General features: G+C 36.9%; 1 protein-coding gene across 1 annotated transcript; it reads right to left on the bottom strand.

Moving 5' to 3' along the window:
• Positions 1-425: 425 nt before the first annotated feature.
• Positions 426-11,792, bottom strand: LOC141336887 (GRB2-associated-binding protein 1-like). Its single transcript, XM_073842606.1, has 5 exons — positions 11,736-11,792; positions 9,566-9,863; positions 3,893-4,118; positions 3,558-3,647; positions 426-1,122 (listed from the first exon to the last, which is right to left on the bottom strand). Exons 1-5 carry the CDS (start codon positions 11,790-11,792, stop codon positions 426-428), a joined length of 1,368 nt encoding a protein of 455 aa, XP_073698707.1.
• Between the last annotated feature and the right edge of the window lie 3,230 nt (positions 11,793-15,022).

The following is a 15,022-nucleotide window of genomic DNA, read 5'->3' on the forward strand; positions in this document are numbered from 1 at the left end:
CTCAAAATCATACAGCCATTGTTGGAAAGGGTTCAAATATACAAAAATGCTGAAAAACCAAAGCATTTGTAGAAGGATTTTTCCTACAGAACAGCAGGCAGTTTCAAATTCAACTATTATCTTCTTTTGTGGACTATATGGAAATGGCTTTTATGTGAAATATCTTATTCAGATCAGATGAGCAAAAGGGACTTCTTTAAAAAAAAACAACAACAACAAAAACTTTACTGATCCCAAACTTTCGAATGGCAGAGTATTTGTATAGACAAAGGAGATGCAACTTTAATTTGCAGTAGACAAACAGTATTGAAGACCATCCCTTCCAAGGACACAATAAAGGCAGTGCAAGTTGAAGTTTAGATTCTAAACCATTAGGCTACTTCTGCTTGAGATTTTGAGCTTGTTTTGTTACTGATATTTTGCTTTCATAATGATGGTGAAGTAGCACAGGTGACTGAGACAACAGATATCCTCCTACCTTTACGCAGACGTGAAGAATCCATTGTACCAATTGTGTTGCTCCTTAGTGCTTTGTTCCCTCCTGTGCTAGATGGCACGCAGTAATTTCCATCAGTCTCAGACACTGACCGTGGTACCACATATGTGTCCGTGGGTGACCGCTCAGGTGGGACTGCTCCTGTGGTCAGTAAAGGCTTAGGTGGACGAGGGGGCGGTACCACATCTGTGGCCCCAGAAACAGCCTCCACCCCAGCTGTACGGGGAACCTGGTAGGTGCAGTTACTTCCAGGTGTTGGTGGAATATCATAGCTAACTGATAAGTTCCGCAACTGGGCCTCTAAAGAAGGTTTACGACCAGGCGTGTTAAAGACATAGAGTTCACCGGGCTCACTGTCAGGAGCGTGAGGGGAGGACGCCGACTTCGGCAGCAGCACAGTGTCCTGAGAGTAACTTCGGGGCAGGAGGTACAGGCCTTGCGAGTCGGCCGACAACGACTGCCCGCGCAAAGGAGGAGAATCGTAGAGACCAGCGGCATGCTGGGAAGGAAAGAATCCATTGACAGAGGCGTGCTTGGAGGAGGAGGAGGTGGGCGTGTGGTGGGAAGGGAGGTTGTCATTACAGTCGGGTTCGGAGGAGGTAGACTTGGAGCATTCGCCATGGCCCCTGTAAAGAAGCCCATCCATGAGATACAGATTATCAGTTAAGTACCTCAAAAAATGCTAGATAAATATATTGAAAACTAGCTCCTAATCAATACAAAGATGAAAACACCTCTTCAAACACATACCACACTATTTGTGACTTCATGCTGCCTGCAAGTAACTTCCGTCATTATGAAAATCGCAATGCAAATTAGTCTTTGTATTTTTAAAGGGTTAGTTTAACCAAAAATGACAATTGTGTCATTAATTACTCACCCTCATGTCGATATCTTTGGAAAACAAATTAAGAAATTTTTGATGAAATCGAGAGCTTTCTAACCCTGTATAGACAGCAACGCAACTGACACGTTCAAGGCCCAGAAAGGTAGTAAGGACATCAATATGATGCTACGAGAATACTTTTTGTGTGCAAAGAAAACAAAAATAACCACTCTATTCAACAATTTCCTCTCTTCCATGTCAGACGTGTTGAATAAACATTCAGTTCTTCTTTCTGGACACAAAGTATTCTCGGAACTTCAAAACATTACAGTGGAATCACTGATGTCAAATGGACTATTTTAATGATGTCCTTACTACCTTTCTGGGCCTCGAACCTGTCAGTTACATTGCAATATACGCAGAGTCAGAAAGCTCTCGGATTTCATCCAAAATATCTTAATTTGTGCTCTGAAGATGAATACGAAGTCTTATGGGTTTGGAATGCCAAATTTTTGGGTGAACTATCCTTTTAATCGACTGGCATGTAAAAGATAACGTATAGTCATTTGGTCAATACTGCACAGCAATTGGCAATTAAAGATGTACAGTAGAGTAAAAGTTTACATACACCTTGCAGAATCTGCTAAATGTAAATGTTTTTTTTACCAAAAAAGGGATCATACAAAATGCATGTTATTTTTTATTTAGTACTGACCTGAATAAGACATTTCACTAAAATATTTACATATAATCCACAACAGAAAATAATAATTGAATTTATAAAAATTACCTCGTTCAGAAGTTTATATACACTTGATTCTTAATAATGTGTTGTTACCTGAATAATCCACAGCTGTTTTTTTTTTTGTTTTGTTTTTTTTTGTTTTTTTTTGTAGTGATTGCTATTTATGAGTCCTTTGTTCGTCCTGAACGGTTAAATTGCCTGCTGTTCTTCAGAAAAGTCCTTCAGGTCCCACAAATTTCTTTGTTTTCAGCAGTTTTGTGTATTTAAACCCTTTCCAACAATGACTGGATGATATTGAAATCCATCTTTTCACACTAAGGACAACTGAGGGACTCATATGCAGTTATTACAGACACCTTAAACACTCACTGATGCTCCAGAAGAAAAAACGATGCATTAAGAGCTATTTGAAGATCACGGTAAATTTTACTTATTTTGTATTATCATTACTCATGTAAGTATCTTCTGTAGCTTCTGAAAGACAGCAAAATAGGAAAAATGTACACATCAAATGTACTTAATTCTGTTCAAAAGTTTACACGCCTGGCTCTTAATGCATCGTTTTTCCTTCTGGAGCATCAGCGAGCGTTTGAACCTTCTCTAATAGTTGCACATGAATCCATCAGTTGTCCTCAGTGTGAAAACATGGGTCTCAAAATCATACAGTCATTGTTGGAAATAATTCAAATACACAAAAATGCTAAGAAACCAAATAATTTGTGGGACGTATTTTTCTGAAGATTAGCGGTTCAGGACAAACACAGAACTTATGAACAACTATCACTAAACAGAAAAACACAGCTGTGAATCATTCACATAACACAGTATTAAGAATCAAGTGTAAGTGTAAACTTTTGAACAGGGTCATTTTTATTTTTATTTTATTCTTTTGTGGGCTATATGTAAATGTATTTTATGTGAAATATCTTATATATCAGATTTAGTACTAAATAAAATAAAAAACAGCATGCTTTTTGTATGATCTCTCTTATTTTGGCAAAAAAAATTACATTTTGCAGATTCTGCAAGGTTAATGTAGACTTTAACCTCAACAGTATTCAGTAGTTTGGTGCAAAAAAAGCATCACTAGCATCAGTGTAATTCACATAAAACTCAAAATATAGTTTTGCATTTGCATGAAGGTCGAATATAGTTTAGCAATCATTGCACAATATTTGACCAAAGAACGCAATGATTGACCAACGTTATCAAGTATTCCAGAAAGCTGTGTAATAAGCTTCTTAATATACAACTAGAATCGGCAAGGTTAGCGCCAAAAACAACCATGCACATCACATTTCACACAAGTCCTGAAGCACTGAAGGCAAGAAAACATACCGACCCATTTTAGTCAAACCTCAGTAGAATATATATTTTAGTAAGTTATTATGGTATACAGAGTTTTAGGTAAAATAATGGTATTTGGCTGTTGGCCATATGCGTGTGTGCTGTTTAGTATTGTACTCTTCACACTGATGCTCTTCACTCACTGACAGTCAGGAGGAGCGCTCCTGCTCTCACACTCCTCCAAAAGCAGATATTCCTGCTCCTCCTCTCCTAGAGCAAGAGGAAGCACTGGACTACACCACACACACACACAAATACATACAATGAGCCCCATATCCAGGTCTTCACCCACAGCACCTGAATATCCTGAAGCCTCTTAATAGAAGTGGGTGGAATTCATATTATATAACAGCTTATTTTAAAAACAACAGACTCAAAAAAGGAACAGCTCTACATTATAAAATATTGGAAGAGCCATGTTCTAAATTAGCCAATATACACATGCCCCGAGCATTGTGTGATGCATTACAAGTCTTACCTGTTAGGCTCAGGTTTCTTGCTCTCACAGTTGAGCAGCCAAAGGTAGTCCTGAGGCTCATCCAGACTGGAGGAGGACCCCAAGGGTCTGATGCTGACAGGCTGGTAGGGGGGAGGCAGGTTGGCCAGTGCAGAAGCCCCTAAGGCTCCTCCTGGCCCTCCACTAGGGGCCATATCCACCACCAGACCCCCTGGCACATTTACTTGGTGAGAGATCTTCGAGGAGTCTGTAGAAAGAAAGGAGAGGAGAGATTATCACCAAGCTTCACACTTAAGATCAGATCAAGCTCAGGGCAGCATTGTTTTAATCAAAAAAGGGGGGGGGGGGGGGGGTGTGAATTGATCAAATGAAATGGAAATGCAATGTTGTGGTTGGAAATTATATTGAATGTCGAAAATCGAAATATTTACATTTATCCATCCATCCATTTATTTTCTTGCATCCATTTATTTTCTTGTGATTATTTCATGCTTAAAACTATGTATTTTGTTTTATTTATAGAATACAATGATGGCCAAAATTATTAGAACACTGACTTAAAACCATTTTTAGATGGTGAAAATACTAGTTATTTCTAATCTTTTGCTGTAGTGTCAGTAGGAAATATCAGTTTACATTTCCAAACATTCATTCTGCCATTAATTGTAATAATCCAGTGAGATTTTTGGTTGCACAAGGAGTCTGACAACAGCCAGTGCTCCACACAAAGATCTGATCTCATTATCATCAAGTCTTTCTTGATTGACATGAAGAAACAGAACAAACTAAATCCAGAAGAACTGTGGCAACGTCAACAAGATGTTTCAAGAGACCGACCTGCAAAGCTACAGTAGTGTTAAATGTTTTAGGCACTCATGTAAAAATGCTGTTAAATGAGGATGATATCCAAAATAATGTCATCAATTAACTTCTATTAACTGAATTAAATCAACATTTGGTGTGACCATCTTTGGCCTTTAAAGCAGCTTTTGCCCTAGATTCACTTGCACAAAGTTTTTCAGCTAGTTTTGCAGGTAGGTCTCCTGAAGCATCTTGGAGACGTTGCCATAGTTCTTCTGCATTTAGTCTGTCTCTTGTTCTGTTCTCAGACTCCTTGTGCAAACAAAAATCTTACTAGATTACAAATAATGGCAAAATGAATGATTAAAAATGTAAACTGATATTTCCTACTGACACACCACAGCAAAAAATGAAATAACTGACTTAAAACAAATTTTCGCCGGTGAAAATACTAGTGTTCTAATACTTTTGGCCACCACTGTATATTAATTAATGCAACTTAAAAATATGTGGAGACACATCACAGGATAATCATTTATTATTGTTTTATATGCCATTAATTGAAAGCTAACCCTCAGTTCTATTACCTTATTTGATTTAAAGATTGGTGTCATTGCAATTACGTAAATTTTCCAAATACACCTCCAATGTAACTGCATTAATATAAACAGGATTTTTTAAATATTTTTAAAGCTAAAACATGCCGACAGCACGCTAGAAACTGCATGCAACCAAGAGTTCAAAGACCCCCAAAAATTGCCTGACAAGTGCAGAAGAAATTGATGAATAAAGTCGTTATTTTTGTTTTTCTTTGTGTACAAAAAGTATTCTCATAGCTTCATAAAATTAAGGTTGAACCACTGATGTCACATGGACTATGCATTGTCGTCTATGCAGGGTCAAAAAGCTCTCAGATTCCATCCAAAATATCTTAATTTGTGTTTTGAAGATGAACGAAGGTCTTACAGGCTTGAAATGCAATGCGTGTGAGTAATTAATGACAGAATTTTCATTTTTGGGTGTCATTTTTTTTTTAAATTCATGATGATTTGCTTCTTGCTAATCAGCTACAGGTGTTACTGAGAGAAGAAACAGTTGATTGGAGGAAATCGCTGAGAGCGTACAAATATTTTTATGTTCCAAAAAGAGAAAGACTGTTAATCTCGAAATGTCTGCATCTACTCAAGCCTAATTCTTAGGAGTACACCAGCAAAGATTAGCTTTAAAGATAATAGATATGGGCTAAAAAATTCCATTGGGTCTTTAAGTTTGTATTATATGGTCACATTTTACAATAAACTGACTGAAAATGATAGATCAACTGAAGATGAGTTTCAAATCGAGAGGAGAGATGACCATGTAACTTTGAGGGAGAATTAAAGACTTGTTTTTGTAAAGGTCCGATCAAGGTTAAGGCCACCATCCTACACAGGCCGTGTGAAAGTACAGAACAGTGTAAAGACGAAACCCTGAACACAAGACACTAATGAAAGTGCCACTAATCCATGACGGAGTCTCGGTTTTTATGTGGCATCTAGGATAGCTTGTAAAGCTTTTTGTCTATGTTCTTTTAAAAGAGCTTTTCTTTATCTCTGACTTTTTATTTTTATTTCCATCCCTCTTTGAACAGCCTACTCTCAAGGTCAGTGGAGTGCGGCTAACGGGGTGGTTGTGCATGTTTTTGTACAAGTCTCTCTTCAAACTCTGCTTTCAGTTATTCAGTAAAACGCACACAAACACATCACTTGTGCGCACACACATTCACACCCACACACACCCACTCACTCCCTGGGTGCATTTGACTCTCTCTGAGTGCAGGCAGCTCAAGGCTGTCAGGGCCACTTTGTCTCTTCACTTTTTCTTTTTTTTCCCCGTTTTCCTCCTTCCCTCATTCTTCTCCCCTCCCCATTCTTGTTTGTCAGGATTGCTGCTGAATCATCCAAGCCTTGGAAAATCCCCCCTACATACTTGCATTCTAAGTACCCTGTTTAGTATTGGTGGCTAATAATGACTTGTGTCTAACATTAGACAAAATGAACAGTTTAAAACTGTTAGGTCTTTACCTGATATAATGCATTATCAATACAGCAAAAACGGTAAACATTCAACATTAGAGTAGAAAAAAGAGGCATCACAAAACCAAATTCAGTGGTAGTACTCATATCAGAGTTCATTATAGTAATACTAACATGCTATGAAATACACTTTACTAAAACTGAAACAAAGTTGATGTATTATTGGGGTCTTACACCTTTAGCCAATCATAGCAGAGGCATTGATCATGAATATTAATAATTACGTGATGTTCTCCCAGTAGGCTTAACTTTTTAACTAATCAGCTGTCAAGTTGAGAAGTTGCTCATGAATATTCAGTTGCTCGACTGGACGCTCGCAGTGGGTTACCAAGCAACGCATGCATGACCAAATTAATATTCACACATTTTGCCTTCATTTAAACGTAGTAGCAAACACATATTTTGTTGACTTGCATAGAAAGGAGTGAAAAGCAGGCCATCACTGAGACATCTGCAGTGTAGAGCCATAAAATAGACTAGATAGATAAGGGAATAACAAGGAAGCAAAGGATTTTATGTACTATAATTCCCCCGAAAAGTAATAAAACTTTTGTATCCTTGTCTGTATGCTAAAACGTTATGCAAGTATTTCCATTTTGCACAATGGCTTATCCTGACGGAAACAAATCTCTTAAATTAAGCATCAAACAGATGGAACAAAATACAATGTAAGCACAATAATTCTGACTAAAACATACATTTTGCTAATATTCTGCATCCAAAAGTGGAAGCACTTCAAATCTCTTCCCTCACTTACAACAGCTCACTTACAACAGTCATACTTACTAAACCAGTGTTTAATAAAACATATAATATAACTTGTGGTAAACTGTGGTAAGTACTACTAATTTTTGTACACTGTAACACCCTTCCTCCATCTCCGTCTCTCCTATATCTCCTGCCTTTTCTCAGCTGTGTCTTTGCTACAAAGTAGCAAAAGTTCACGAAACGGTGAAGGCCAGATGTACAACCACAAGCGTTTTCCAAAGCCGTAGCTCAAACATAAGCACTTCCTCATTAGAAACCAACATGAGCATCATTTACCACAACAGTGTTCACAAGCTTCAGGACTTCAAATCACTTTCGAAGAAGGCCACAGTGAGCTGACAGCATCTGAGATCAATACTGCTGAGCTGATGGAGACCCTGAGGTGCCACAATTAGTCAATCTTAGGGGGACACTTTGGACTTTGGCACTTCGATCTAGTATTTGCATTACAGAGAATGACCATTACGCCTGCAGGGCCCAGGAGGGCAAGAATCCAAGCCATAGATGTGTCAAATTTTTGTCAAATTTAAAAAGTACAAGGATTCAGTACAGTGATCAAAACTCATGTTGTTGCAAATCGGTAAGCCCGGTTCATCTTTGAAACACAAATTAAGATATTTTTGATGAAATCTGAGAGCCTTCTGATTTTGCATAAACAGCAAAGCAACTGACACATTTAAGGCCCAGCAAGGTAGTAATGACATCATTAAAATAGTTCATGTGACATCAGTGGTTCAACCGTAATGTTATGAAGCTACAAGAAAATATTTGTGTGCAAAGAAAACAAAAATAATGACTTATTTCAACAATAACTCTTTTAAAAGGATAGTTCCCCCAAAATTGAAAATTTGATGTTTATCGTCTTATCCCCAGGGCATTTAAGATGTAGGTGGCTTTGTTTCTTCAGTAGAACAAAAACAAAGATTTTGAAAACCGTTGCAGTCCGTCAGTCATATAATGGCAGTCAATGGGACCCACGGACTTGAGAGTCAAAAAACATACACAGACAAAACCAAATGAAACTCTGCGGCTTGTGACGATACATTGAGATCTCAACACACAAAACAATAGGTCTGTGCAAGAATCTGAACAGTATTTATATATTTTCTTTTACCTCTGATCCACCACACTGTCTAACTATGACGAAGAGCAAGCAACCATGATTTCAGTCAATCAGGCTCAATAGTTGAAAAGATGAAAAGTCAACACTCCCGAATAAGTTTGCGCAAGCAAACTTTTAGTTTTTAATCGGTTGCAACGATCAGGATAAGCACAAGTAATCACCATTTTGAGTAGTTGTCTACTATGCCAGAGCGAATGCTCAGGACAGTTGGACATTGCAGTGGATCAGAGGTAAAAAGTGATAGAAACACCATTCAGTTTCTTGCACAGACTGATTGTTTCATGTGTTAAGACCTCAATGTATCATCACGAGCCGCAGAGTTTAATATGGTTTTGTTCGTGTATGTTTTTTTGACTCTCAAATCCGTGAGTCCCATTGACTGCCATTATATGGCTGACAGACTGCAATGGTTTGAGTTAAAAATCTTAGTTTGTGTTCTACTGAGGAGATAAAAGTCACCTACATCTTGGATGCCATGGGGGTAAGCAGATGAACAAAAGTCTTATAAGTTTGGAACGACATGAGGGTTAGTGGTTAATGACAGAGTTTTAATTTTTGGGTGAAGTAAGCCTTTGAAGATGCACATTATGTGTTTTGCCAGTAACATTTTATAAAAATGAATTAAACATTTGCCACATTTTTGTTTGCTTAATATTGTTATTAAGTTATGGTCAGTTATTGAATAGGATTTATGACAGCTCTAAATGTACGTGTACTTATTGGTACGTAATCCCACAGGTAAGTTTTTGTCATGAGATCAGAAAGTTTTGAAAACATTGTTTTATATATATTTATGTCTGCATTATTTGGAAATGAAACTGCATTTCTTTTCCAATCAAATATCTTCCTCAAAAGTCCTAAAGAATCATTTAATGAAATTGGAGTTATTAAATTCCTTGGTGTGTGTTTGCATCTGGCCTGATTTACCTTCCGAGTCAGTGGGGTTGAAGCCACAGATATCACAGATGCAGCGCACCCACTTGTTCATCTCCTCTTCAGTGTCTGCCACCAGGTAAAAGATCCGGTCGATAGTCTTGATGTCAAAGATAAAGCTGTGCTCCAGGTCCTTCTTGTTAAATGTGAGACCGGCGTCCACCTGCTCACACAGGTTCAGATCGATCACGCGGATGGGCTTCTTGGCATGGTCATTCTTGTAATACTCCAGCACGTCTGGGTCTCCTGACAGCCTCCCACTGCGCAGAACAAACCATCGCTTCTTCCATGCCTGAAAGCAGAGAGGAGAACCATTTTATTTATGTACTACAACACATTTGAAGTCACATGACTAATGAAGAAGCCACTTATTGAATCATTCTCCTGACCAGTTGTGCAAGTCATTTCCAGTGATGGCCATCTTGACAAACGTTTACAAAAGTTTGCTAAATCCATGATTGTAAATCAAAAAGCAAGATTTTATGTTTATAGCAGCCCTGCTGACCATTGCAATTTCTCCCACTCTTTTTTTTATACGAGTGGTCCTCATTCAATCTCTACATGGAGTTTAGAGTACAAACTGAACTTACAACATGTCCACAGCCTACGAATAGTTCATCAGACTGGCCTCTCTGAAATATTCATGCCGTTATGTAATAATATTCCATGAGAACCATACCAAATTAACACTGACTAACTGCAGGAAAAGCATTGTGAGATGTTTCAGCCCTACAAAAGTCATTGCAGGTGTTTTTGTGACACCTGATCCTACTGATCCAGCCTGATCCTATTGATGCAATGGACATTGTGGGTTCAGACAGCCTCACTCTGGCAAGACTCCACTCAAAAGTCTGCTTGGAGATACTGGCTAAACCCTCTGCAGACAGACTTTAATTTAACACCACCCAAAAGACTGTGAAGCACTCACGCTAAAAGAGGTAACTAACAATTACAGCTTGATTATGCATGCTTTTCCCATTTAAAATCGAGGGAAAATGGAAATGCTGGTTTTGTATAAAAAGCAGAGTTCAGAATGTCACGGATCGTGACAAAGTGAAAGGGGCAGTAGTTCAACTATTTGAAAACTAGGACACATGGATCTATCAGACGGGTGGATGTGAAATATGGTGGAAACAAAACAAAAGAGGGCGACATTATGTGAAAATGAAAAGCATCATCAGATGAAGGGGAAAAAAAGACATGCATTTACAAATGGTATAACCTGAAAGTTATTATTATTACTTGTAATGGTCTCACATTATTTTACAGACTAATTCTCATTATTAACTAACTATTAACTATGTCTTTGGCTTCAATAATCTCCTAATTTGTTGCTTATTAATAGTTAGCATGGTAGTTGTTAGGTTTGGGGAAGGATTAAGGGATCCAAAATTTGGTCATGCAGAATAAGGCATTAATATGTGATTATATTTACTAATAAACAGCCAATATGCTAGTAATATGCATGCTAATAAGCAACTAGTTAAAAGTGAAAACTGATTCCTAAACTAATACTCTTGAATTTATTTAGTAATTTCAGTCAAGTACTTTCAGTCAAATAACACACACAATTATAATAAAAGTTCAGAAATACTGATTATGACACATGATATTAATATTTTGTTTAATTTTTACAGATTTTTTTTAATTATGAATAGTTTTTTTTTTTTATTAGTGAGAATTGGTCCCTAAACTTAAGTGTTACCTTGGTTAATAATAAAATAATATTCTTGAATTAAGCATTTATGACCAATTTCGGTGAAGTACTTTCAGTCACATAAAAGTAAGTAATGGGTTACTCCAATTAAAACACAAGTTAAAAATAATGGGTATGACATATGATATTCATATTTTGTATATTTCCCAGAAATTACAATTTCAACAAGCACACAATAGATCAGCTAAAAATATTTATAACAAAGACTTAAAATAATAACATAAATATACTTTTTTTTAAATCTTGGTTTATTTTTCATGTTTTAATCATAAATAGTTTTCATTTTTAATTTAATTTTTTTATATATTTATAATATATTCAGAATATTTGGGGGGGAATAAATGTCATCGCATCACATGTCGGTTCTAATGAGAGTACATTTAATTATTTCCAGAAGACTTTTCAAAAATGGGATAGTAAGGGATAGTTCACCCAAAAAATTTTTACCCTCTTCTGAGCTTTATAATGGCAGTTGATTGACTGATGAAATCCATTGAAGTGCATCTATCCATCATAAAAAAAGTACTCCACATGGCTCCAGGGGTTAATAAAGGCCTTATGTTCCACTGGAACATCACCCTCTTATCTATACTGCAGTTTATTAAGTTTAAAATATGGATATTTTTCTTACACAAATGCATCAAATTGCTTCTGAGGGTCTTTATTAACCTATTAACATATATAGTATGAAGTGCTTTAAATGATGGATGGATGCACTTTATTAGACTTTTATTAGACAAAAATGAACAGCCATTCACTGGCATTATAAAGTTTGAAAGAGCCAGGACATTTTTTAATATAACTCTGATTGTATTTGTCTCAAAAAAGAAAGTCACATTCACCTAGGATGACTTGAGGGTGAAGAAATCATGGGGTAATTTTCACTTTTGGGTGAACAATTCCTTTTAATCAATTAGTTGGTGCAGAACGAGTACTTGATTAGTTGGTTACTCGCACACAGCCCTTGCAGATAGAACAATATTAAAACTAATTACACCTAACATCTTACAAGACGAAGTTCCAACTATAGTGGAGAAAACGTTTTACTTAGATTTGCCCTTAAACTTTAACAGACCACTCTGTCTTAAACAAGATTAGCAAAGTAACCCTGAGGAAAAGTTTACAGGCTTCTGTCATTAAAGCGCCAGACTGCCAGGAATCTCAATCTGTGTTGTTGTTTATTTTTTACCATCAGGTTTGGAGGGGATTAACAATGCTGTACTTTACCCCCTCTCACCCCCTCTCAGCTGTTTTTCCATCCACAGGGTTCTCTTTGTTAGAGAGCCAAGCTCTGGCCCTCTGGATATCACCCCACTGCACGGCAACACAAGAGGCAACAGCCCCGCCATGCCAAACCAAACACACACACAACATGACACTTAACAACTGATCAGCATGATAGACCTAATTGTGCGATGTGACCTAAATTTCTCAGTGAAGTATTATCCAAGCATCATGTCATCCATATTAAGTTTGGAAAGCTCAACAGTCACAGGCTGAACATTTTCACTTGACATGACTTGATAAGAGATAAAAAAAAACGACAGGACAAGTCCTACAATTTACAGCATTAGCTTTGTTCCTCTACTATGGTTAAGCCAACACAGAGGCCTCTTAGATTCTACCTGCCGCTTCAAAACAAAGCATTTGAAGCTCATATTACACAGATAGTGTGTGCATGTGTATGTTTACTGGCAGGAGAGAGCCCCGGCTAACCTGTCACACGGATCAGCTTACGTGGGTACAACGACACAGACGGAACAAAAGATCTTCCAGAGAACTGCTTCAGTGAACCGTGAACATGCAAGAGAGCTCACGTCAAACAAAAAGAATGCTGATCAGTTTAAGTCAATAAAATGAGAAGGAAAAATGTAATAAACAAATAAAATACGGTAAACTAGAGCTGCAAAACGGCTATTTTTTGTGATTAATCGATCGATTAATCGCGGTTAATCAATCAAATAATCGATTCAAAATAAAAGTTTATGTTTGCATCCTATACGTGTGTGTACTGTGTATATTTATTATGTATAAATACACACACATACATGTATATATTAAGGAAAAATATTAGATTTATATGTAAAATATTTATATTTATATATAATATAAATTATATATAAGTGGTAATATACAAATACATATATGTGTGCATTTATATATACATAATAAATATACACAGTATACATGCATATAGTGTGCAAACAAACTTCCATTTTGAATCGATTAATCGTGACTAATCGTTTTGCAGCTCTACATTAAAGCATAACATTTTTTAAGTCAGATAAAATGGCTTGAATACACCTCTCATTGTGGTTATTTTAGTTTCTTAAGTTAATTCATTTAGATATTTAAAAAAAATCTATGGTGTCAGAGCTGTTCTGATATCATAATAAAGAACAAAATCATTAGAAGGGTGACATTCTTAAAAAAAAAGAAAACCTTGAGTTGTTTGGCATTATGTTACGGTTATTATTTCCAAGAGAAAAAGAAAACTGTAAAACAGCTGAAAAACCTTTGTCTGCCAAATCAAGTAACATGATGCGACTAATAAAATCATGTCGTGCAAACATCATAGAGAAACATACAGAAAAAAAAGAAAATTATAATCAAAGAGGACCCCTGTTGACCCTCATGACTGAGTGTCAAGGTCAATAAGTCTTCTAAAAAAAGAATCTGATAATATGAGCTCCACATAGCAAGTTTGTGTCAGATTGTAAAATATCTAAAGTGATACAATCTCAATTGAAAACTGTATGAAAATTTGTGATAAATAATGATTAAGATGTCTACACTTGCATGTAAATCTTGCATTTTTTTAGGTCATTCAATTGAACAAAAAACACTAAAACTAGTTTACACACACACACAAAAAAAAAAAAAACATTTGAAACCAACACTAATACAAAAATCACTATATTTTTATAGGTATTTTTTTTCATTTTGTATCTTGGACACGAAATAAACTTTAAAACTAAACTTTAAACTGTCCAGGCAAGAGAAAAATAGTAATCACAAAAAAGTATTAGAATAGACTTAAACAGCTTCTGATTCCAGCAGCTGCGGTAGAGAAATCTAAAGGGGATAAAAATGTCAAACTTGTTTCATTTTGGAGAAGCAATGTCTTCATTTTGGAGGAAAGTGGCCAAGTCAAGTGAGCCATAAACATCACTCCCATTTGTGCACTAACTCTCTCTCTTTCTCTTCCTCACTTACACACAACCCTCGTATCTAACCGACACACTTGCCTTTGTCAGTACAGTAAGATGTCCTCATTTCAGACAAAAACACTCCCACATGACACCAATCCGGCCATCCTGCTCTGGTTCTGTAATACATCAATCCTACCTTGAGTCCTGTGCTTCTGAATCCAGCGCAGGCACAGAAAGTGTAGTGTTCAGCCACCTGTGGTAAGTGCCTGTCCCATTTTCTTTAATGTCAGTAAGCCAGTAAGAGCACATAAAGCCAAAGACTCTCAGAAGAAGACTGATCTGAGGAGAAGCAAATGTGAGATGCTCCGTTTCCCAAAGAACAGCAACCACCTCCAACCTTTAGATCCTGAATGCATCCAAACTGACCCTTCTACTAAATTTCAAGATTGAGTCCACATCTCGAAAAGTCCTCCAGCTCCAGAAGAAGTACGTAAAATGAACGTGTTTGTGTATAAGGAGGGAGAGGGAGTGGGGACAGGGTGGGACGAAATTGAAGAGGCCCCTCCAAGTGTGGCAGCAGCT

The sequence above is a fragment of the Garra rufa genome, chromosome 6 (genome assembly GCF_049309525.1).
Source record: "Garra rufa chromosome 6, GarRuf1.0, whole genome shotgun sequence".
NCBI lineage: Eukaryota > Metazoa > Chordata > Actinopteri > Cypriniformes > Cyprinidae > Garra > Garra rufa.